The sequence below is a fragment of the Lepeophtheirus salmonis genome, chromosome 14, assembly GCF_016086655.4.
Source record: "Lepeophtheirus salmonis chromosome 14, UVic_Lsal_1.4, whole genome shotgun sequence".
Lineage (NCBI taxonomy): Eukaryota > Metazoa > Arthropoda > Copepoda > Siphonostomatoida > Caligidae > Lepeophtheirus > Lepeophtheirus salmonis.
This window is the reverse complement of record NC_052144.2, coordinates 5,258,771-5,285,534: the sequence shown is the minus strand read 5'-3', so window position 1 is coordinate 5,285,534 and position 26,764 is coordinate 5,258,771. Positions and strand designations below refer to the sequence as shown.

The window sequence follows — 26,764 nt, the reverse complement described above, 5'->3', positions numbered from 1 at the left end:
TCCGTGCATACAGTAATTTATTAATAGAGTGGATGAGATAGTCATAAATAATGGAACTGGAAAATTACAGATTTTATAGATTATGTTAGATTGTAAAATCCCAGTTTATTAATGGAGGGTTATAAATGCAGACGTCACGTAAATATACTGAATAAGCGTTTTTATATCCAAAGTCATCCTTAAGAAAGTCAGCCATTTTGTAGGTAAAATTATACAATAACAAATTTTTCCTGGGTATTTGAATGTTATATTAGGATTGACTTACAAAAATATAAATACTTACAACTTTACTAAACATAAAAATATCTCATTTAATTTATAAATCAAGTTATTACATCATTACTCATTCCCATTTACCATAAAATTTAGCCATTAAATGAGTTATTAGTTTTGCAAGGGTAAAAATAATCATATTTATGACCCTTTACCCATCCAAAAGAGAAGAAATTGTACAAAAAAGGATGCCTATAATTTATTAATATTATTTTATTGAAATATCACTGTTTTTTTCAGCATGAAGTTATGTTCTATTCTGGTCTTTCATTGGATGAAATTTTCTGTAGATCTTTTTTGGAAATTTCTTTATTTCCAGATTAAATCTATCAACTATCTATATATATGCCTACAATATGGCGTCGTATATTGTTCATTATAGAATATGGGATTCAATGAACACACTTTGGAAAATGGTGTTATAAAGAGTTGGAAAAAACATGCTCTCTAAGTGCGTAAAAAAATAAAAATTGAAATATGATGTGGTAACCCTGACAATATATGGTAGAAGATCCGGAAATGCATTTGCTTTTAAATAGTTTAACTGTAATTTTATTACAAAAAAATTATCATTAAGCGAAATACATCTCGGTTATATAAAAAAAAATGCTTGAGAGGAGATCATTTGATCTGTTATGACGTTTCATTGGAAAAGCTACATGTAGCAATTAGAGGGAAATAACACAAATAAACGCAAATCCAGCTTTTTATCTAGCAAGTTCATCGATTGGCAAAGCTCAAATAACAATCTTTAATTATTGACTGAGTAAAACAAGGTCGGACACCTACAAATCCCCAATGGAATACACGTGGTTACATGTTATCTCCTCAGGAGTGAAAAAAAAAACAGTAAGTAAAAGCATAAATATACAAAATCTAATGTTTGCAGCCTAACGATTGTTCAGTTATTGGTAAAATCGCATTTGAGGGCAACCCAACAATGTATAGATTACAAATAAGTGGCATTAATATATATAACAAATGTGTTTGGATGGGAAGTTTGGTTTAGCAAGTATGTAGTACATTACAATCTGTAGTCTGCAGTAATGAACATCAACTATGGCAATGTGTAGAAAGAAAGATTACTTTGAGATATATCAACATACGAGTTGGTCAAAAAATGGCATCAAAACGCAGTAGCCACTTTAAGTCTATTATATTTTAGTTATTTCTTTCAGGATAAATTTCTCTGACTTAAGAGCTCTGTCAAAGAGATAACTAAACTCGTATGTCAAGGTATTACCCTCTATCATCAGGGAAATCTGCAGGGAATGGGGTAGAGGGATTATCAAGAAATAACATCAAAGACTATACTTAATTCATTGATTGGCCCGGAATCCCATCTTTTGTTGGGCACCCTTAATTTAAGAATAGATTGGCTTCAAAAACCTGTTAAATCATGGCCCAATATGAATGAATATATTGAGGAAAAAAATTATGTAAATAATCTTTGTGTTGTCAATAATATTGCAAAAAGATTAGTTAAAATAATATTAGACTACGGAAATGAAATTACAAATTATGCAACTCAAAGAGAATATCTTTTACAAGCAGTAAAATTTAATAGAAAAAAGATTGAAAGTTTTAAGAAGAATATTCTTAATTTCAGTATGAATTAATAGTTCATATAAATAATTTTAATGAGTTGAAAATGTTTTAAAACCTTTTTTGTTATAACTGTTTGAAAATAAAGAGAATACTTACCGTCAAAAGGAATTATTTTGCTAGCTTTCAACAAACTTTCTATTATTTTGTGACAAAAAGAATATAAGAGTATTATTCTTATGTGTCTAAAAGAGCTAAAGATCCGTTTAAGGTATTTTGAGAATCTGGAGCGCGTATAAGTGTATTCAAATAGGATATTTTTAGCATTTTATACGGTTTTATTGTAAAATTGTAGTTTCATAAAATACTGTTTAACTGACTGACAACTTTTTTTATAAAAATAATGTTTTACTGTCTTAGCACAAACAATAATTTTTATAAGTACATTATTTAGATTTTACTTCATAAGGATATCTTAAGATAAAAATCTGGGACAGTCCAGAAGAGTTACCCAGACAAATCAATTTGTTGGTTTATATTTACTTTAATAATACAGTATTTGAAACCTAAAAACCCGTGATTTCTTCTTTTTGTAGATTTAAGAGCCTGCAATCAAAATGGATGATATTCTGAGTTTTCAACAAATTAGCTAATATCTTGTCAAAAAAATAGCACTTACTGCAATTCTGTCGCAACAAAACATAAATAGATTGAAACGTATATTGTCTCGTCTTTAAAAAGTTTTATGTACAAAAACCTGTGCTGCCAACCATTTTTCCAATAATTGATGAAAAAGTACTATTTTTCGAGAAAAACAACAACTTTCAAAAATTTAAGCAAAAAGTGCGAGGGTCTATGGTGTATTCAGACCTTAAACAATGATTTTCTTTCTTCTCACATGTCAAATCATGGGAAAAATTACAGAAACCTAACAAAACGTAAGAAGTGTTTTTTTGAATAGGTCTAATGTATTTTGGTATAAAAGTAAATTATTATTTACGTTAGCTAAGGGAAACAAATTAATGGGCTATTTCTTTGATACACCGTCATAGTAAAATATCATATCTGTAGTTTCATCATGTTAGGGAAAAGACAAACAAACGTGACGTCATATTATTCTCTTATTGTCAGCTCATAGCTTTGCTCAATCATTTGCATAACTTGTTGCCTCTATGTAGTTCTTCCTTTAATGAAATGAGTTGGAAAAAGAACAGCGTGGTGAGATGAGATAATGAGGGAATGCATATTTTTGCATGTAGAAACTTGGCTTTGTATATATCTCGTTGGTAGAATAATGTAATTAGCTTGTGAAAGGAAATTTGAGGGATAAATATAATTTAATATTTGTATTAATTGTTTTGTTTATTTAATAAAATCGAATATTTTATACAATTTACAATATATTGAATACAGTTGCTTAAATAATAATTACTTAGTTAAAGTCTTGCGGATTAAATTTGCATTGGATTAGTTCCATTGACGTCTTCATCTATTTGACGGGTCGTTATAGAGCGTAGTTCTACAACAGCCTAGAAAGGGATAAGTTAATGAAGGATAATGTGAATCAGAAATAGCTTACATAAATAGTTATATTTTATATTTATACAAGCAGAGGTTTCCTACATTGCAGGGGTGAATAAGGAGGAATAGAAACAAAAATGAAGGTAGAAGAAAATTGACAGAGAGATGGATGTATTAAGATACAAAGGGAGAAGAAATAAGAGACAAAGACAAGGATAAAGATATAGAAAGAGAGCCGGGAAATAAGTTTTTATTTTGTTAAAAAACAGGGTGACTTGGAAGAGACAAAAAAATCTATATGAACTTGGTTCGTTATTATAATCGTCTCCTTGTTAAATTTCAGACTGATCTGTAAGGCTATTTTGGATTCCTTGTATGATAACACCAAAAATAGAAATATAAGTATAAAATATGATGAAAAATTTGGGGGATCTTCAGAAACTTTTAGGAGGGATCCCCAAAAGGGAGCTAGCTACGCCACTGATATGAATAATTTCTCATGAGGTCTTACATGATGATTATGACGATGATGGTGATGAATAGAGGGCTGTTGCTGACGATTTCGCAGGTTGAAAAAACCATAGACAATTGGATCCATACAGGAGTTGGTACAAGCAAACATAAATAAACTATTTTGAATCCTTTGATCTACCTCCATAAATGATTCTTTATCAGCTAAAAACCTTAAGAAGAAAATAAAATAAGTGGGTTTGTTTAATAAATACATAAATATTATTCTGTCCACTCATTTGGGTTTTTTTTTTTTGCCATGCATCTTTTTAGTGAGGCTCTTTTCAGCACAGATCATTTGCAGCAGTGCCCAGTACTTTTACCTTTCATTATTTTGCATCAGCACATTTTGGCTTAAACCATTTCGCTATAGGACATATCACCTTAAAACCATTTGGCCTGAAGTATTTTTCACCTTCATATTAAACACATGAGACATATACGTCGTTAATTATACTCTTGTTTAATATAATGCCTTTTCGTCAATCCATTAGTATATTCTAATGAAAACAATCAATCATATCCGATAATAATTAATAACAGAGAAGTGATTAACACTTCTTTCGTTTGAACCATTGTCGTGTTTGTTTATTTTTAATAAACTAATAGTAGTACCTACTTTTTCTCTGTTTCGAATTCTTTATGTACTGAGATTTCGACTATGTAATTATGTATTGACATTTTGTGGCATAATTACATCCCCATTCCTACATAAAACAATTTTTTAATGCGTTTTATAGTAAAAAACATTGCATATTTGGATTCATAAGTTCAAAGGGAACTTATTTTAACAATAAATAAACAATAACTATGTATAAACAACTGTTATAATTTATATTTAAATATATCATTATGAATATATGTAATACTGGGAATCATTTATAAACTATCATTTATGTTGCGTTAACTAAAGTCAAGAAAGAAAATCACAATAAACAAATAATATTAGAGACTGTGGATGTGCAAATAGTTTTATAAATGAATCAAGGTCTTCATTTCAGGGATCTATATTGAGCAAAGCAGGGTTATTCTTGGTTTAATTTGAGTCACATCAACTCAAAGATAATTTCCACTTTATGCTGCAAACTGAATTTATTTTTGATATAAGTTAATGCAGATAATATATTCTCAATTTAATAAGTTGAACCAAATTGTATAAGTTAATCCAAAGATGATTTACCCAGGAGTTGTTACTTATTCATCAAAGAAATCTAGAATTCCTCAAGTGTTTTAGAATCAAAATTTATTTTTTATTATTTGGACGCCTGAAAGTTCGATAAGTGTGTCTTTCATGTTAGATGACAGCTGATAAGCATTGGTGGTAAAATGAGCGTATTCAGTTCTTTTTAGAGCACTATCATCTGGAAAATACTTTTTAAAGTGATTAAGAACAGACTTACAAAAAATATGTCATCATTATTTATGTTTTGATGCCACTCAAAGTAATAATCATTTTGCCTATATTATTTTTACAATCATATGACAACTCCTTCGTCTTGTCCCGCGGCCCCACTTTGGGAACCATTGGGTAGGTTATCAATATTGATATATTAAATTCTTTGATATATGAAAGTCAGCATTAATAATGAAACATTTTGATACCGCTAAAAAGAGGCATGCAGAAAAAAGCTGTGCTTTAAAAAGAGTGCCCAAAAGAGCCCTGCAGAAAGAATCACGCTGACATCAATGACAACCAAATAATATATATAATCTTACCATACTGAAATGATGTAATAAGGTGTCCAACAGAGTATAAAAACGCAGACAATAACAACTGTCATTTTCAGTGTCCGGGTCCTTGCACGATTTAGCACTCCAACTCCAGATCTTCGAAGTCCAGTATTATTACGAGACTCTTTAAAATGAAATTATATATAATTATTTTTTTAATTTAATGCATCAGTTAATCATTTTATGTCAATCAAGGACAATTATAAGAAGTGAAAAGGAAGTTAATTTATTATACAAGGTACAGTAACGTTATTTTATTTTATAATGTGTGGCAATCAGGCTTTAGAAGAAGTGGTATGGACAGGGGTTTTTGTTCTAAAGTTGTTTTTTTGTAAATAAAGTAAGTCCTTATCATGTGTTGGAGTAGTAACAAACGTGCGTTTGCCCTGGAAAATATAAATTCACAAAAAAATGGTTTTACATAATATGAAAAAAAAAAAAAAAATAAGTTATTGTAATTTTGCTCCTGATTTTTATGTTTAAAATATGTTGTTGTTTATTGAATTTGGCATATTTTTGTATAAGAACAATATCCATTATTAACTACTAAATGATGAGTTATATAAAGGGAAATCGAAATAATGAACACTTAGTTTAAGGTTATTCAATAACAAGGACTGCACATTTTCTGATTAGACTTTTAAAAATGTTAAAAAATAACTCTAAAAGTTTACTATCCTTATTTAACAAAAATGTAATTTTTTTGATTTTTAAAACTAGTTTTTACCCTCCAACAATAAAAAAGTTATAGTTCAGAAGCCTGTACAACAGAAAACTTTCTGTCAAAAAAAAAAAAAATATTGAATTCATTTTTTTCAATTTTAACCTTATATTTTATAAATTTCAAAATATTTACTCCTTCTCCCCTAAAATCTGAACATACCATCTTTTTTTTTTTTTTTGGAAATTAAAGCATAGACATCCCTAGCTATATGACAATTGTAAATTCTCAAAAAGTCAGGTGGCTAGGGCTTCCGCCCACCTGCTGCGCAGCCCCTGCATATGATATCCCTTATTTAATTGTTAGATATGTAATATTTGAGACGGATATATATTTTTTAGCGTTACAAAGATATACATTTTTTATAAAAAACAAAGCAATTTTATAAAAAATTCCAAGAATGAAAGACATTTGTAAAGTATTTTGCAATAATAAGAAACATTTATCTATTTTTTTTTGCTACACCAAATAATATAATTAAACATATATACATATTTATTAAATTATTTCTTAAAGATCAAGAACTTAACTAGAATAAAAAATAATTCTTTATAAATGTTTAAAAACCAATATTAACCTTTTGTTAGTAAACATTGTTTTTATAATTTAGTTAAAAATAAAACATATTTAAATACGTAATATACAGTTAAACAAATAAAGTAACTACGTCATTTGAAATTTAAATTATTTTTTTGAACTGTTCCATTCATTTTTTATTCATAAATATTAATTAAAATGCTAAAATTACTGGTAAGAATATATGAAATTGAGAAAAAATAACTGTGTATTGATATATTAGTTTCGGGTTACAACAACATAAAATGTGTTATTGTTAAAGTAAAAACATTAGATTTGTATTTTTGATTAAAATGCCTTTGGAATATTCATTATATTATGCAAATTTTGGGAATTAAATTAGTATACATCAGATTTGATAAGGTAGTGTGTTTTCATAAAATAACAGCTACAGTATTTATTATATTTTCTGACATTAAAAAGAGGGAGAATCCAATTTTCTAGACAAGCCTATAATAGTAGTATCAAATCATTTACCATCAAATGGGGATATCTTTAAAGACATTTTCTTCCTCATTTCACAGAATCTAAATAAAATTTAGAAGTTTTTAGACCAACTCCTCAATTGTGATAACCCGTCTTTACGTTTAAGAGGCATATAATTATGGAAAATTTCACAGTTTATGATTTCATGCGATGCAGAACCAATAAATCTTTTTTTTTTGGGGCTGAAAATTTGTCGGTCATGTTTTTATATCTAGGAATAACTTTTGATATGATGGATTGATAGGTATGCCCCCCCCAAAAAAAAAAAAAAAAATAAAAAAAAAAAAAATGAACCATACTACAGAGTGTTCTATTAAAGTAGGAACACTTTTAATTTTAAACTTCAGCAAGATAAAATTTATCAATTTACAATAGAATTATAACAATAAATTTAGGTTTGTCTGAGCTTTCTTAATAATTAGTTTAGCTGTCCTTAGCGGCAATGATGGTTTTTAGCTTGCGGGGAAGGTCTGGCATCCGCTGTGGAAGTAATCACTGTCTTAGAGGGCCTCGGTGTTTGAATGAGTGACATTTCATTCATTTCCCTCGACATGTAGAAGAGGTCAAATGACTAATTCAAAAGATTCTTGTAACGGAAGAGATGGATTTCTTTCAATGCTGTTGTAAAAAGTGATCTTTCTAACCTCACAAGGCCTTTCCTTCCACTTTTTTGATAGCTACCTGAACACACTGCTGTAAAACTTCGAGATCTTTTGCATGGACCCTCATTGATTTAAGGGGATTTGTCTAGGATTTTTTTTAAATCCTCCTCTTCCAGTTTTGCCTTTTTGACAGATACCTTGTTACTTTACAACGTTTTGGATTTGCTGTCGGCGTAGACAGTGCCCATAGAGACGCTCAATTTCTAGGAGTGAGCGAATGGAAATTCTTTAATCACGCTCTAGTGTCCTTTTCTCGATTTGCTACAGAGCTCAGGTTTATTTTCTTTTGTAATTAGTTATTTATAATATATTATTTAAATTAATTTCATTCACTCAAACTTCATTAATTATTAAATTAGTAAGTGTTCAGATTTCAATGGCCACCTAGTAGTATGAATCATTTAAATGTTGATTTACTTTTTCAAATGTTTGTATCATTTTATCAAAAAAAAAAATATATATATATGAATATTCTCTGAATACGATTATAAGTACAATGAACATTTTAACTTACCATTTCTAGAAGCATTACTCTTTTTAAAGATGGTTGTGAGTATGATGGTATAAGTTACTATAATAACGATGAGTGGGAAAAGATACATCATAATCATTCCAAATATGGTGTAAGCAGTTTCATAGGCTTGACTAGGAAATGAATTAAATGTGACGCATTGAGTGTACCAAGGATACTTGGGATGGCTTTCTACGTGGAAAATATACATCTGAAACATAAAGAAATAATAAAAAATTATCTAAGGGTATATAACATATATGTCCCTCAATAGAAAAGCAAGCTAAACTAATTTTCTGAAACTTGAATGTAGATTATATTGTATTATTCGACAAATTACCGCATAATCAATTTAATGGATCAAAGAACCACTTCATACTACTTAGATTGCAAGTCATCAACACGTTTTTATCAAAGAAAATTCTTTGATTTTCTTTATATAGAATGTGGAAATAGCAATATCATTTATGGCATTAAATATCAGTTCTCGACCACAAAGTTGTAATTGCCAAGAGTCTGATTTAATATTATGAAGGGCGTAATAGAGCAACCCAATCATCACAATAAGAAAAAATGAATATGTCATAACGGACAATCATAGTGGAAATTTACCAAAGTTTGAACACAAAAGAAAATGATATGTCTACTGTGCCAGCAAAAATATATATATAATCAAACTTTGGTCATTAGTATAGCCTTTAATCTTGCTTTATGTATGGTTAGAGATAGGAACTGCTTCGTTATGTTTCACATGTAAAGTACTAATTATATTAATATTAATCAATTTTCCAATGTATCATGATTGTTTTGTTTAAATTAGACATAAAAATAATATCATAAGAATTAATAAATCTGAATAATTCAACTCCATATCATAATTTTAGTATTTTGCTTACACATTATAAAAAATCACTGTTCCTACCCAGAAGGACAACGGTATCCCATCAAATTTTGGCGAACCTAATGAAGTTATTCAACAAATTAGTTTTAATATAATCAAAAAGATCAAGAATTAATTAAAATTATTTTTGATTTTTTGTTCAATTCACTGTGTGTCTGAAAGGGTAATTTTTTTCAATTTTTGGGTGGCAACATGTACACAACATATCATTATCAATAAAGTAATTTCGTATTTCATAGCCTTGTTTTAAACTAAGTATTTCTGATTGACTAACTGTCACATCGGATCTTACAATAAATTATTGTACAGATGTGAGTGTATTAGACTTGTCCATTTCTAACTTTTTTTTTGGAAATGATGAGCTCTTATAAGCTTAAACTATTCATTTGGGTAAAAAACGATGACTCACAAAAATTGAACAATGTTGAAAAATTTTTAGAGGTCGCCCTAAGTTTTAAAAATTGAAAACTTTTGTCTTATTTTTTTTTACCTTTCATCCTCAATCATATATGATTAAATGTATTTTTTAATTTTTTAACATGAGTTACTTATCTCTTAAATATTTAATTTTTTTGTTGTTATTCAATTAATGTCTTTGATTTGAACTGAATAGGAGTAAAATATATTTTTAACCTATTACTCAATATTTATCTTTATTTTTTAATCAAACAGTAATATTTGTGAATCTTTAACTTAAAAAAATTCTGAAATTTTTAAATACTGAAAGATAAAGTCCAGATGAGGACCCTTAAAAATGGAGAAAACACTTGCTAAAACTAATTCAAATACTTGATGTCGACAGGTTAAGTGTATATTATTTATTTCCAATTTTGACTCAAGCAATGCACATACACCATTAATCTTACGATTGTTAATAGCTTTTGTATCAAAACATAGTGCTCTTTCCAAATGTTAGACATCCCCATCCTCAAGAAACTCGTAGATAGCTTTGCCTAGGTCTTAACAGTTCCTGATAATAATTTAAGAACACGCAGAAGTTGACTAGTACCGAATCCAGATGTAATTACCGGTCCACGATACCCTATTTTTTTCTGTCAGGTCCTTCAACAATTTACCATCCCAAGGTAGAGTTAAAGGAGATTTGGGATCAAATTTGTCGGTCAAGTTATTGTATATATTCTCTTTCCCATGTATGCCTGCCCTTCGTATCGATTATCTGATGATGTTGAAGTCTTACACGTTGTTGTCAATACTATTATTTGCAATGTCGAACAAATCTTCTAGTTTAATCTCATAGGCATTTATATTTGATTGAAGAGTCTTAGATGTTTGATTTGTATTCTTCTCAGGATTTTTCCACTCATAATGAAACTTTTGTGGTTGTTATTACATTTGAAGCACTATCACAAATGATTTTTTTTTCAAAATTATATGACGATACACAAAACAATCAAAACCTGTGTATTCTTATGGGTAACTTTGCACCAGTTATTTGGGTTTCTTGGTATCCAAGCTTTCAAAAATCTTTGATTTGACTACTTGTTGTTTCTGCCTTTATTTTCGTGTTTTTTGTTTAAATTTACCTCTCATAAATAAGTTAAATCGTAATTTACCAAATAAAAAAGAAATAGTAGCATGATTAACAAAATAATATGCAAAAATACTCTTACAATCAATGTCATAGTTATTTTTAAATATCCAATACCAACCTTAAAAGAAGAATCAATACCCTTTTTTTAATATTATATAATTTTACCTTAAAGATGCGGCTGTTTGATTTTTGGAAAAAGATAGATAATGTGCACTGTGAGTAGTAGGTTAAAAACATATCATTCACTCCTATTTAATTACAAATTGCAAAATTTATTTAATAATATCTGCATGTAATTGGAAGATATTAAAAGAAAAAGACACATTCTTAGAAAAAAAAGAGTAAATTTTCAAAACTTAAGGGCTCTAAAAACTATTTCAAAATTCCTAAAAACTTTCTAGTCATTGTTTTTTACTCATATGCATATTTTTAGTCAATGAGAGCTCAACATTTCAAGAAAAAAAGTAAGAAATGGACCTTTATAGAGTGTACTCCTACTTTAAAAACATTATTTGTAGAATATTGCGGTTGGTCGGTTCAGTCGTTAATTATCGTGCGTCGTGTATGCAAGTCTCAAAGAAAGAAATTCGTCATAATTTACATTTTACTACATGAATTGGAAAAACCCAATCAAAAATATTCCCAATGAATACAGGGTCGATACTCTTTCGGTTTGTGTTCCAGTTCCTCCCTCCCCCCGGTGAATTCAACCCTCGTTCGTGAACAACTCGACTGTTTGAAGCTGACATTGGAACAAAAGCGACCAACATTGGTGAATAGGACACAACAAGTCATCATGATGATGATCTGGCCCATTGAAAATTGGTTGTCCAAGTTTTTAGCCAATAGGGGCAAGGGCATCTACGAGAATGGCATTATGTAGATGGATTTTTGTTGGCAACAAGCTATCAAAGAGAACGGGGCATATATGGCTTAAATAGGATGACTGTAACACTTCTTATAAATCATTGAAATAAAGCGTAAATTACAACATTACTTTTTTCCTAACCTATTCAAAGGAATTTCGAAGGGTTGTTTTGTGTTAACTCGCCACATCCGTCAAAAATATTATATATAGTACTGACTGAATAAGTAGTACTCAAAAACATATTTATTATGTTTCTCATATTATAATTATACCGCTCTATTTTTTTGGAAATGATAAATGATTCGAGATTTTCTAAAGAAATACAAAATATTTACAAAAATATGTCACTCTTGTTTCTTACTTCTAGATCAATGAAACATTTCCTTGAGCACACTTTTGAATGGATGTGTTTGCTTGGTTTATTTTTTCTAAGAAATTGTTATCAATAAATCAGTCCATGACACTTGACTAAATGATGTATCCCAAAGCCATCTAGAGATTTATATTATCATTTGCTCAAAGTATTGGGCTATTGGTCTCAATTATCCACAACAATCTATGAATAGAAACATGTTTTTGTACATCGTTATATCCCATAAAATATGTCCGTTTATTTGATATCAGGGAAATATTTTTTTGTATCCCATATTCCAAAAAATATATTCAATGATATATATGTCAAATTGGATTAAAAATTGATTTTTTAAAGTGATTTCAGTAAAAAAAGATAACGGATTTAAGTAATTCAGTTTGATGTGATTAGCTTATTGACATAGTCGTAGATATGTATATAAAATAAATTTATCATTATTTTAGTACAAACTTTAGAATGTTATAAAGACATAATACACTCAAATCTTTAGATCCTTTTAAAGTCCGTATTAATTGTTATGCATGCATCAAATAAAATAAATATCCGAAGTGACATTCCGATAGTTTTGTGATATCAAAAGATTCCATGTTCTGTAAAGTACTCTATGGATGCCGTTTTTCATAGGAGAAATACAGATATTCCAGAATAAGTATTTTTTTACTTCTTTCGGTTCTCTACCAGAGATAATACACGTTATTTATTGTTGTTGTTTTTGTGCACTCATAGTCTACACATATTAAACAAGATAATTAATAATTATTATTTTGAACAACTATGCATTGGTGGGTGTGTACGTTTTGATCATAAATAATAAGAAAAATATAATGGAAAACGCCTGTTCAAGAAGCGATGAGACTATTAAATTTGATTTGTTTTTCCTTAAATTACGTAAAAACATATTTATTTGAGTACTTCCTTGTAAGTTTGCCAACTAATTTCTTTTGAAATTAATAACTGAAAGTAAATGAATCCTCAAGAGATATCTCACCCTTAATATAATTATCTAAATTCTTTAAAAAACCAGACTTAGTTATTCAAATCAACATAGGACATCAGCAAAATGTTATATAACTGGTCATTTTGCTAAAATCTGTCCAAATAAGAATCAGAAGTGGTCGGACTATCTACAGAATCAAGAAAAGGAAGTTTCTTAGAAAAAGGATAAAAATGATAATACTAATGAACCAAAAATTAGTGACTAGAAGGTTCGAGAGATTAATACAAATACAGAAAGATTTGATTTAAAGGAGAGGACTGAAAATCCCGAAATACTATCAATCCTCATCGCAGAAGAGGATTGTATGGTACACAAAATTATTAAAATAGAACAAATGAGGAGAGAGGACCTTCATCTGAAGCCTCACACGCTGTTCGGTGTTAAAGGATTGGAAAGTTGTTTTAAGTAAACGTCAAGATGTACTTCAGGAAGCTATTCTGATACGTAAGCCAAAGAATTTAAACAAAAAAAAAATATTTAGAAGAGATCATACAGGTAGGTTTTTTTTGTGTGCCAACTACTTTGTAATTGAAAATATCCATACTTTCATCTACTATTCAAAATACTTTTGAGAAAAAAAAAATCCCAAGTCTTGCTGATTCCAAAGAAAATATAGGAATCAATCGCAAAATTTCTCTCAATATCTGTGAAGGGAAGTTGCGTAAGGTCTGACGTGCTCTTATGAAAAGACTAATGTCCTTAAATCCCAATCTTTATCTATCACTAGGACATAAAGGGTTAGTTTCCTCTTCATGTTGGTGATACAATTGTGGATTTAAGTAAGATTATTAGTTCAAACTGGTATATTTTAAAGAAAGCTTTCTGTTGGAGATGAATATAGTTGATTTATTTAAGAAAATTTTACCGAATGAAAAAATGTCATACAAAACAGGAAAAAAGACTTAAAGAATAGATTTAGTTTTGGCTTGTTTAGTTTTATTGATAAAACAACGAGTGAAAAATACCTCACAGAACCCTTATCTGATCATTAAATCGTTCAATAGTATTTCTAGCATGACTATCAAATAAAAAATACAAAATGCCTCGCTGGATCTTGGAAGATGAAGATTTACAACAAAGTCTTCAACGTAGGCTGACATTAAAATATGAGCGTACATTATCTGCTTCTTAGTTATACTATTCAAGTGAATACCATAAATTTTCTCTAAAGAAGAAATGAAGAAAGAGGAATATTTAAAGATAAGTTATATGTTATTCTAACACAAGGTTCTGATTTTGACAGGCATATCCTGCTGATACAATCAATAATTTTATAATTCATGATATAGTTGATGAAGAAGAGAATATGAAAATTCAATAGGAAAGTAACTTCAGTCTTTGGCTTAAAAATACAGGCGCACTATCTTATCTGAAGACATTATTGGAAATTTTATGAGCAAAAACTCTAAATCTGATTAAGCATGTGTACCTTATAGAATCATTAAAAAAGTTTATTTTTGGGCAACGAAATGAAATTGTGACGTATTTAAGTTCTATTGTGAAATCAATGGAGAAGCATGGCTGTCTTTTAAGAGCGTTGACTAATGTAACATCATGGACTTTTTGTCATTGGAGCCCCATAACAGTGCTTAATGAAGCATTTAGAATTATTGCAATAATTTTAGGTGAGCAAATTGTGCCAATTTTAAATAAGAATTTAATGATATTTTCTGAAAGGGAAGTCCTTCTTTCCGTTGCAAAAGAAAGCAGAAACAAAGTTTGTTTCATGGAACTTAGAATGACATATACACACCTCCCAAACCACATCTCGACCATAATTCTTATTGGGCTTCCCAAAAATAAGTTAATTCCAGCGGAGAAGGCGCTAAAGTAATCGGGTATAACATACTTCACTCCAAGTCTTTAGTAGCAAAAAAATTGAACTTGAAGGAACGAATGGATAGCATGGAGTTAAGATGCATACTTATTGCTGCCGCGTCAAGATTCACGGCTTTAGATTTGAAAATCACCAAGGATGATACATTAATATTGTATGTAGCTTTGGATATTTTACGGTACTTTCCAAAAGAACACCTTAAAGTACATTTAAAATTTAAAACGCTATATCAAAATATTTGATAGACATAAAAATAGGGCAATCCTGAGCACTTAGTTTTAGATTTCTGACTTTTTGGGTTTTTTTTGTTGGTGGTGGTTTTATTACTATTATTTGTTGTTGTTTATTTAATATATCAATTTTTTGTGTAGATTTGTAAATAAAAAGGTATTTTTGTCTGTGGGCGCTAATTTTAAACTACAATGTTTTTTTACTTTTCTAATTGTAATTACACAATTTCTTATAATGTATTTTTTATATTATATATTGTAAAATAAAAACTTTAAAAAAATATCAGCTATGTCCAAAAATTAACGTGCTGACCCTGACACAACATAGCTGTCATGATATTTCATTAAATTAGCGGTGAACTGATATGAAGGCACTTAGCAATAGCCACCCTCCGTATCTTGCAATAATAAAGGTAGGAATTACAACGATATCGTTTCTTAAATATGCTCCGAGACAAATAGGGACTTACTTCAAATTATTACTCCACAACAAATACTCTGAATTACTTTTTGTCTATCACACACTAGGGATCATATTTTATTGATTATTCTCTCTTCAAGAATAAAAGAATAAGGATGATAGCTTTGGTAAATCAAAAAATATTTTGAGGTAGCAATTAGAAAAAGAGATTTTCAAATTTCATATTTCTTAACTCATATTTATGTGTCACTTTTGTGTAACGGTCCATCTATTGTGAAGCATATTTCTATCAAATCAAATAGTAATTATATTCCATATCTATACAAAATTTTGACTTATGTACTATTTTTATTAGAAGCAACCAATATAAGAAATATATTTTTTCTTGGGGACCACAAAATATATAAAAACTACGCTCTACTAATATTACATTACTGCATACATATTAATAATCGTTAAAATATTATATTTTGTTTGATTTTTTTAAATATTTTTATAAAATGAAGGTAATTAGTGCCGTTTTTACGAAATAATGCATATGTTATTTTTAGAGAAAATCCCTTTTTAAAAAGTAATCGTCTTAAGTTTATCATATGTTTACAATTATGGGGTTTCAAATTTGAACATAGTTCAAAATTCATTTTATATGCATAATAAGTAAGCCTCCTACACAAATCGTGTATTAAACGATAAAATATGATCATACCTTTATGTTCTCCAAGGCTCAAAATTAGGGAAAGTACAGGGAATTTGCTATAATTACTAACATTTTCACTCAATATATTCAAGAACTAAAAACTTTTTGGCATTTACTCAATACCTTATCGTAGAGTTACTTGTTAAAAAAATTATGTCTTGTAACTATTAATTTATTTATAAAAACCTGCCATTTGTGAATCTATTATATTATAATATAGAAAATTAAACCAATAACAGAAGCAATTTTCCATATAAAGCAAAAAAATAAGAAATACTTAATTTTTATTACTTCTAAAAATATCATCAATTAACCAATAATTCATATATATGACTATGAATTGGATACATAGAATAGGTTTATAATTGAAAAATATTGAAAAATTAATTAGACATAACCATTAATTGCATATGGTGCCATATTTGGCAAATACAAATTTATAATGGATACATTTTGAACAAAATTAATTATAACAATCAGAAATTTTATTTGTACAATTGTTGGTCTGACAGGTAAAAAACCAGATCGAATTCATCATAATAAGAACTTAAATTCATTTACTATAAATGTTATACATTCAAATTAAATTAAAATGCTCTCATTACAAATTAATCCGTGTAAGATAGGAATTACAAAGAATTTTAAGTGAAGAAAGACCTATTTTTTTAACTCAAAAAATAATTACAAACATACGTTTATGTTATAATCTAAATATAAGGCCTAAAATTCATGGGGCTAATCTTCCAGTCACCATTCCTCACATAGAGGGTGATGTGAAACATTTATTTTAGGTCTTCAATATACAAAATATCAAACCACCTTGAAGATTATATATATTAATTAGTTTGATGATGGCCTATCGATTGAACTCGACCTAACTCGATGGTTATACCTCTAATACAACACTAGAAATTTTGTCATTGTTTTTTGTTACATATTATATGCATTGTTCATAAGATATTACAAGTATATGTAATATGCATATAGTTTTTATTACTCTCTTAATCAACGTTATACACAATACAGTATTTGATCACAGTTTCTCAATATCTCATCAGCAATTATAGACTATTAAACATATGTGCACAATATTTACTTCTTTCTTTAATTTTATCACTGAACCTTTCCCTAAACATTCCTGCAATATATATTATGTACATTCAAATGTTAAGAATAAGTTGTAAACAAAAAAGTAAGATGAACACTTTGAAGCAAATAATTTAGAGTACTTAAGATGAGGATTATGCAAAAATTGATTTTTTTAGATGAGCATAGAAGGTAGGTAATAAATACAAATTCAACTCTTTATTTAGCAATAAGGGTAACATTATTTTATAAAATTTTCAAAATATGAAGAGGCAAATGTCTCATATGTTTCTTAACTATTTAAAAAAATATCTAGAGGTAGCCAAACGACCCTTAAGTGTTAAAATTTGAAAATCTGTCGTTGCCCTTGGCCTCAATATATAAAAGTATTTGAATTACTAAATTTTTTAGATAATATAAATAGTTTTATAGATATTTTTCCTCAAATTAAGATCATAAAAAAGTCATCCAGGTCAAATACATATATCCTATTTTGTATTTTTTTGTTTATTATCATAAAACAATATGCGTACTTGCAAATTTGAATATGTATCTGATGAATTGATTGGTTGTGATAAATTAACGAACAAAGAGATAGGCGAAAAGCTACAACTTATTTTACTAATCATATTATTTTTCTGAAAATGTAGATGCATAACTTAAATAAAAGTTAAAGACCGTTTTTAGATTAACAAGTTTGGTTTAATAACATTTCGAAATTCATAATTGTTTTTGACATGGAGGCTAAAAGACATGTAGTAGCTGCTCTACTTCGTGCAGGAATCAGCCACAAGGAGATCTCTGAGGCCACCAGTATGTCCGTCAGCACCATTGGCAGGATCAAGAGGAGGTTGGACCAGGGGGAAGGACTTGAAGACAAGCCTCGAAGTAGGAGATCTGTCGTAAAGGCCACCAAGGCCACTAAGAAGAAGATCAGAGCCCAGATCAAGATAAACCCTCTTCTGAGCATCAGAACAATTGCCAAGAAGAACAACATGGGTAAGACTACTGCTGCCAACATTGTCAAGGACATTGGGGGCAAGTCCTTGGTCTGTACCACCCGTCCCATGTTGTCCATGGCCAATATGGAGGCCAGATACATCCGATGCACGAAGATTTTGAACAACATGAAAAGTAATGGGGACAGAATTCTCATTTTTTCCGATGATAAAACTTTTACAGTGGATCCTGTCTTCAACCGCAAAAATGATCGCTACATTAGCCTTAATAGGTATGTGGGATCTGAGAAAAATGTGTCCATGACCAAGCACACAGTTGTTGGCTCAGATGGTAAAGCCATGCCTCCAGTCTTCTTCTGAGAGGGCTACAGGCTCACCTTGGAGGACTATATCAAGGTGCTCAAGACCAAGGTGGTCCAATGGATCAGGAAGGAGTATCCTGGCAAGAGGGTGTGTTTCCAGCAGGATGGGGCACCCGCACACACAGTCAAGAACACCCAGAAGTGGTTGAAGGAGAATTAGGAATTCTGGCATAAGGACTTCTGGCCCCCCCTCCTCCTCCGACCTGAACCCCTTGGATTTCAGCATCTGGACGTACATTGAGAAGCAGGCTTGCAAAAAACGCCACAGCAGTACCAAAGCTCTCAAGGCCAGTATCATCAAGGCCTGGGCCAAGATGGACCCCACCTACATCAAGAACACCTGCTCCTCCTTCCGTCCCCGTGTTGTGGCTGTTATGGAAGCTAAAGGCCAAATTATTAAAAACATATTATAGATTATAACCAAGCGAAGTTTTTTTATTATAAACATTTCTCTATATCTCTACTTTTAGTCCTTGTAGATCTTAATGAAGTTGGAAGTTAGAAATCAGTCAGGACTTTCCGGACACCCGGTAGATGGACATTTTATCAAACCAAATTAATCAATTTAAATAAAAATTTATAATCTGTATTTTACAGATAATAAAAAATAAAACAATTTTTTATGGAAATGTAAAATTTCAAAACATTACAGCCTTTTCTAAAACTTTTTCTAAAGAGTTCAAAATGATTCAATGATATTTACAGTATAATAAAATATTTGAAAACCTTAAAAATCTTATACATCCAATATTTAAAGAATAAGCTTCACCCCAATCCAGCAATGACAAACGACAGAATTACTGTGATGTCGATTGTCAATTTTCCTCCTCAACAAATCGTCAGTGCTACTCTTTGTTATTCATTACAATTTTATTAATAGATAATCTATCCTCAAAAATGATAAGCATTTTGGAAAATAAACAACGCTTTTCAGGTTTGAATTACAAAAAATGAAATAGAGGCTGATTTGGACCTGATTTGTATAGTAAATCTAGGTATTAATACATGACGTATGCGTATGAGTTAATATCATTGTATGCACAAATTTAAAAATAAATTTTATCGGATTTCTCTAATGAGATAAATTAAAATTAATATGTTACCTTTATTTTAGAATGATGTAAATTATAATTTTACAGAATCGTGGAATGATATATTTGCAAACTATAATTTATCTATTATAAGAGTTCTTTGAAAAATATTAAGATACGGATAAAATATCACATGCTATATACAATATTCACAGATAAACCCTTTCTAAAAGGGTTATGCTAATGCATAGAAAAAAAAATCTAATATCTAATTTAAAAGTTTTTTAATCTTCTCCCTCTTTATAATAAAAATTATATTTTACATGAATTAATAGATGAAATGATGATTAAGCTTTGATTTTGTAAATGCATCGTCAAGGACAACTCAAAAAATGATGATTTTAACCACAATAAATATATGTAATAGCGAGTGGTCATTCATTCATTTATGAAGGGCTTCTTCCTAATCAATCTCTAAAGTATCAAATAGTTATCCATCATCCATTGCTCGAACCTGTTTAAGTTATCTAATAATTTTTTAAGGAAGTGTACTCCATTTACAAATAACCATTACCTTTTCGCTAAGAACAAGCTACAAAATTTAAATAGTACTTTTAAATGTTTAGAGGAATTTTATCCGTAAAAGGCCGAGGAAGATGTAAGGTTGATAGATGTCACAGAACTCATCATTCATCATTATATTTTGGACAAAGTAATTATATATCATCTTTCTTAGACAGTACCATCAACATTTGTTATTAATTATTTTGATAAATGTTCATTAGGTTTTTGAAGTCATACAAGGAATGGATCTCGCTAATTTTTTTAGGTTATAGAAGATCTGCTCATACTCTTCCATACAATGTCTTATGATAACTGGATATCTTTGAAGTTGCTTGATTAATTAATTCATATCCTGTTGAAATTACAATATGTGAATCTGGAGCTAAAAGCTGTACAATACAAAACAGCAATGTTCTCATTTGAATAGACAATGCCAGGATCAAATATTGTTTACGAAGGAGGAAAAGCATAAGTGAGCTAAAATAAAATTTGTTCAGATTATGAATCTTTATAGATATGTGAGTTGTGTGGAGTTTTATCATATCATAAATCTAGATTTAGTCTCACTAAAAGTTTATAATTATTTGAAGATAAGTATATTTATTGATTTAGATAGTTATTTTAGATATTTCTTTGATAATATGTCAACTTGAATTGCATGCATTGTGGGATGCAAAAAGCTTGCTTACGAAAGTGTTGTTTAAAGTCCATTTTTTAGTGATAAAAATGTTGAGACAAAACTTAACATTAGTAAATCTAAAATAACAACCAAGGTTTAAAAGACTTTGGCTCGTTTTGAACTTTTAGTTGTATTAATACGTGTACAACTAGTGGCTTATATTTCGACATTTTTATTGATAGACATTTACATGTGGATTTGTTTAATTTGTGGTCTGATTTTCAAGTTTTACTCTCGTGCATTCGTAAGCCAAGTTCAAATTGATTTTTTTTTAGAAGAGAGTACAATAGATACAAAATTAAGTTGAATGTTCTCGGTTGAAATATGTCCTTATTGAAAAATTACTGAATACGTCCTTAGTTTTGGATCTATGTGGAATTCCTTGGAATTGAATTAATTGTATGAAAGCAAACCCTTGTGATTTATGCTTTCTTAGGGCAAATGGCCTATACATGGTCAGTTATGTCCTAAGATACACCTTGTGTTCATGAAGTATTATGTAAAAAGTCTGTGATTGTTATTTAAAATATCAGGAATGATATTTTTGAACGGTCTGAGAAGTATTGTACATTAACTTGCATAAAAGCTTGGAGTGGGAGACAGATTATCAAATGTAATCATAGCTCAACCTTTCTCATTCCTCAAGAGTTGAGGGAAAACGAATTGAAATTAAGGTTTTCCTACAGAATATAAGAATTTGTCTTGTGGTTGTTATTTGTCAAAGGTTAGTCTTCTTTTTAACTATTTTGGAATCCTATGAAGAAGTTGATTTTGGTATGTGGTCCTTTGCATAACACCATTCTACCTTTAAAATCGAAACCTCAAATCATTTTCAAATTCATATTTGTTTAAATTTGATTATTCACCATCATCAATCTTTTACTCACTAATTGATTTAAACCACTATTAAAATATCACAAAACACCTTCATTGATTTTTGGAGGGGAAATTTGTTTTCACAGTTATTTACTCTTGTCTTAAATGTAAGCATAAAATCAGTCAAGGTTTTTTGTGATATTTTAATAGTGGTTTAAATCAATATATAGCATACATAACGTCATACAATTGTTTGTGTATAGATTATGTAAACAAAATAATTGGCTAAGTATTTAAGAGTGCGTCTGCACATATTACTACTAATGTGTTTGTTCAAATATTTAAATTAAATCTAAATTTCATGGAATTATATAATAATATGGAAACCCTCTCGCGAAAAAAATACAGTCCGTTATTAGAATTTGTGTTTTTCTGGTTATAATAGAGTATCAACAAATCTCCCTCGATAAATGCATTTTTCCCGCAAGAATACTCTAAAATTGCGTGTTTAAAAGCAATTCCTTTGTACCTTTTGAGTTTTAAGGAATTTGTTCACTCCACTTTCAGTATGGTATTTTCTTTTTTGTGTAATAGAATTGAAAAACTAAGGACATTTTTTGGCACCTTTTGATATTCACAGCAGGTTTCTAAATCATCTAAAATCTCTCTCCACTCAGATACAGAAATGTCAAAGATCTACTTTGAATGCAACTACATCTGCTAAGATGCAAACTGAAAATGAATCCATCATTGAAGCAGAGCATGATCTTATTTGTAAGGACTTTGTCAGTCATTGATTTCAATTGTTTCAGCACAAATTGTCTATGAAACACCTTCGAGTAATGTCCATTTAAAGATATAACTAAATATTATTTCAGTTTTAATAGCTGTTATATATTTATTGAAAATGAAATCTCTTTTTTTTATTCGACTATAAGACAAAAGAGAGAATACATCATTTGGGCATGAAATTGCATAGCTAACGAGGGGACTTACGACATATTTTTCTGTATCAAAAGGCGTTTGTTAATTCCTCTGTTTAAAAACGTTGAACCGTTCTTCTATTTTTTGGGAAGCTACGTAATGACTCCATTCTTTTCAAAACAAGACTCTCGAGCCCAACCGGAATAGGTTTACTTTAAAGTTTTATTTTGTTAATATCACTTTGGATCCTTGAAATAATAGATTTTATTTTAAAAGCGTCTTTGAGCTGAGGCAAAATTGATACTAGCCAATCTTAAGGTTCAAAATATAGTGTAATGGAACAAGAGCGTTTACAATTAATTTATAGATTGCAATTTTTTATTTTTTTATTGTACTATCTTAGGACAAGTGTAAAATATATGAAAAAAAGTATCCAACTCTGTTTTACAGAAGTGGGATACTCTATCCTCCGCTTAAATTTGAAACTAGTTCGTAAAAATAAATGACGTCACTTATTGTTATCTCAACCATTTGTCTCGGAGATTAAAGAATCGATGCCAAAAATAATGTGTAGATCAATTTTAACATGGGTTGGAAAATACCCTAGTTTCATTTTTTTTTTTTTTCAATAATAATCAAAGGGCCTTAGATCCATTGCCTCCTTAATATAAAAGATCGATGTTTGATTTTTTGTCACTTAGTGATGTGAGTTGGACCCGATGAACTTTTTCCCTGCTGGAAATTTCAATAAGAAACGCCTTTACGCAATATAAGGATGAAGTTTCTTAGCTCCAATTGGTTATAATTATGGAATTGACCAATGGTCGTTAGTTACATCTCTTTCATGAACTCACCAGCACTTCGAAGCATCGGATTATAGTTTAAAGGCTCGTGAATACCCATGACAACGAGAAGCAAGGGGGTGATTCTTGACTAAGAATCTCTCATATGGTTCCTCTAAGGTCTTTTTAGATCATTGAGTAGTTATGTTAGCCCCAAAAATATTCTTCCGTTGAATTGATATCCCGTGTTCATACAAAATTTGATTTTGATCCTGTCTGCAGGGAAATCTCAGCTTGCAAGAAGTATTTTTAGAATTAAGAATTCACCACATTTTTTTACGCTCAATGAACCTATACCTTAGTCTTGGATAGAGGCGTCTGTTTTTTTGCAACTGACAATTGTTTTTGAATTCCCAAAGCCCAAGTAATCTTTGATCAGGTATATTTTCTCACAAAGTTGTTATGAGTATGGAATTTATCTGAGGAGGTGAAATACTTTTTGTAGTGTATTTATATTCAAGACAGTCATATGTTCAAGACGGGAAAGTGAGTCAATTTAAATCTTTCGTGCTTAGCTCCAACGTTTTCATTATTTTTTCTCTATAATTTTTCTGCAAGAGGTCGCAGGACACCTTTATTCCCGGTAAAAACGTTTACTTTAAGAATTTAAAATGTTAAAACTGATCTAAAGTGATCTTTTGTAGCTTAAATAATTACTGTTTTTCTTATTTATATTGCTAAACGTGATACCTCATAAAAGAGCCAGAAGATCTCAATTGAGGATGCCATTGAACGTGCAATGCCATTCTTATTCCCATTTAGGAATAAAATAAGGTAATCTGCATAAAACATCCCTGTAAGAGTCATCTTCCTAAAACCTTATACTTTGAAATTGTATCTGCTCTGAGGTCATCATAAAGTTGGTTGATTGCAGCAATAAACAGCAATGGAGAAAGAAAATCTCTTTGCATTGCTCCTCGTTGGATCAAAAATTTAGAGTTCTCTGTAATTGATTGTCAATGTAAACCTACTGAATACTGCAGATATCATCTTGACCAATGTATCTAAAAATCAGTTTTAAACTAATTCCTTCATCATAAATTTGTGGGAGTGTATCAAAAGCCTTTAAAAGTCAATATGCATATTTTTTTAACTAACATTGTGCTATGGCATCGAGAACACTGAAAGACTCAAATTTATTCAAGAGTTTTATTATTGTAGAATTTAATGTAAAGTTGAGTTTAAGAAGATAAGATTAAGGAATTTCAATTAAGTAGCTGAAAGATGAGAACTCCCTCTTTTTCAAACTAGGTTTTTATTTGAAAGGTCCTGTTCTATATCACCAATCAGTAATCATCAATTAATACTTCCCAATTTCAAAATAAGATATTTAGCCAATTTTTAATAAAACAATGTATCCCTAAAAACTGTCAGTCAAAATATATTTAAAAAGAAAAAAATGGAAAAATCACCAATCATTAAAAACACTGAAGGTTGTTGAATGTACAAAGGAAGACATCACCTATTAATATGATTTTCAAAATGGTTTTAAACAAACCTTTAAATATGTTTTACCAATATTTATAGAAGATCACTTTTCTGACTTAAAAAACTTGTTATGTTGTCGTACACAGCATAGTGTTACATAAAAAAAAACCCTTGTTATTTACTTGCATTATTTAGAAGATATTTAATATTAGTAGTACTACCCGGCATTGCTCGGAATTATAAGTTTCAACAAACATACAAAAATGAGACAAACTTTGCTGCAGAAATAAAGAAATATATCCTTCTTTCTTTTCTTTTTTTTATATGACACTTTGAGCTTTAGCTTCTCTGCTCGTTCCTTCGTTGTTATTTCTTAGATCAAGTAGCAAAGCAGTTCTAAGATATAAAACACACCCTCAAAAGTGAGGCATCAACAGACAGACAAACTTGCAAACTTTGCTCTTTTTTTTTTAAACATAGATTTAAATGTATAGTTTAATATAATTATTACTTTTAGCAATTTCGTCATATTCTTACCTGAGGACTAGCAGATACAATTGCTCCAATCCATGCCATTAGTAATGAGGCCCTCATGTTCCTAATTGCCTTGCCTGCAGCTAAAGGGCATACAATTGCATAAAATCTGAAAAAAAAATATAAGAAATATGTTGTTTTTTGTTAAGAGTTATATGTAAATTGTAATATTTTTTCATGTGAACCAGAGCTTAATTTTGATATTGACGTTATTCAATAAATTCTTGTAATTCCATTGAAATGGTATTTTCCTGATTGATTTTACCTCTAGAAACATGAACATAGCTTTTATTACCAAAAATTTATGATTATGTGGCTTACAAAGAACCAACCTTCATGTACTACCATTAAACCTGAAGAGCTTGATAAATAAAAGATTCAAGCAACAAATCCTTTGTGACATTCAAGTTTTGATTTTTTTAAACATCTTCTTTTTTTAAAATAAATTTATTGATATTTTATATGTCTTCAGCTGACAACCAACTTTGATTTTTGTCATCGTAATCAAAGTTAAGGAATTTATTAGATTTTAAATAAATTGTACTTTTTTTTCTCAGTTGCATGGTCTTTACTTGTATGAAAAAAAATGCATTAAGGAAAATTTTAATAATAACAAAATATAATATTATAATTAAAATAAATTAACTTATGAATACCTAAAAATAAACAATCATATTCACGCATACACCATTATAATATAAAAACCAACTAAGAAATGTATGAACAAACCTTTTCTACAAGGATAAGATACGAAAAAACACAACAAAAAAATAATCATTCTACAGCATGTATTATACGTATTATACACTACTTAAATTTTTTTATGAGGTTTTCTAAACTGTCGGATGATAAAATTTTAAGTTTTGAAATGTCGTGAAGAGTCTGATGGATAAAATTTCATTAAATTTGCAGGAAAATTTAAACTTTTTAAGCAGAAATGTGGAATTCTGATGGAAAACATTGAATATCTTGCTACGTAAATAACTATCCCTCGAATATCGTATGTCTTAAAAAGTTTTTCAACTGTTAATTTGTGTGTCATCAATTTGGACGTTACTGATAGCCACATTCAACAATTTTTCTTTATTATTTATTTCAGTAATTCCGAATAACATGGTAGCTTTAAA

General features: G+C 29.5%; 1 protein-coding gene across 1 annotated transcript in view; it reads right to left on the bottom strand.

Annotated features, from left to right (window-relative positions):
• Window positions 1–3,161: 3,161 nt before the first annotated feature.
• The window catches only part of AkhR (Adipokinetic hormone receptor), a 172,374-nt gene continuing 148,771 nt past the window's right edge, over window positions 3,162–26,764 (bottom strand). Inside the window, exons 4-8 of the mRNA XM_040725348.2 lie at window positions 25,641–25,746; window positions 8,540–8,747; window positions 5,566–5,704; window positions 3,851–4,022; window positions 3,162–3,347 (exon numbers count right to left, since the gene is read on the bottom strand). Coding sequence (XP_040581282.1) covers window positions 3,270–3,347; window positions 3,851–4,022; window positions 5,566–5,704; window positions 8,540–8,747; window positions 25,641–25,746 — 703 coding nt within the window. The 3' untranslated portion in view covers window positions 3,162–3,269. The remainder of the gene's footprint in view (window positions 3,348–3,850; window positions 4,023–5,565; window positions 5,705–8,539; window positions 8,748–25,640; window positions 25,747–26,764) is intronic.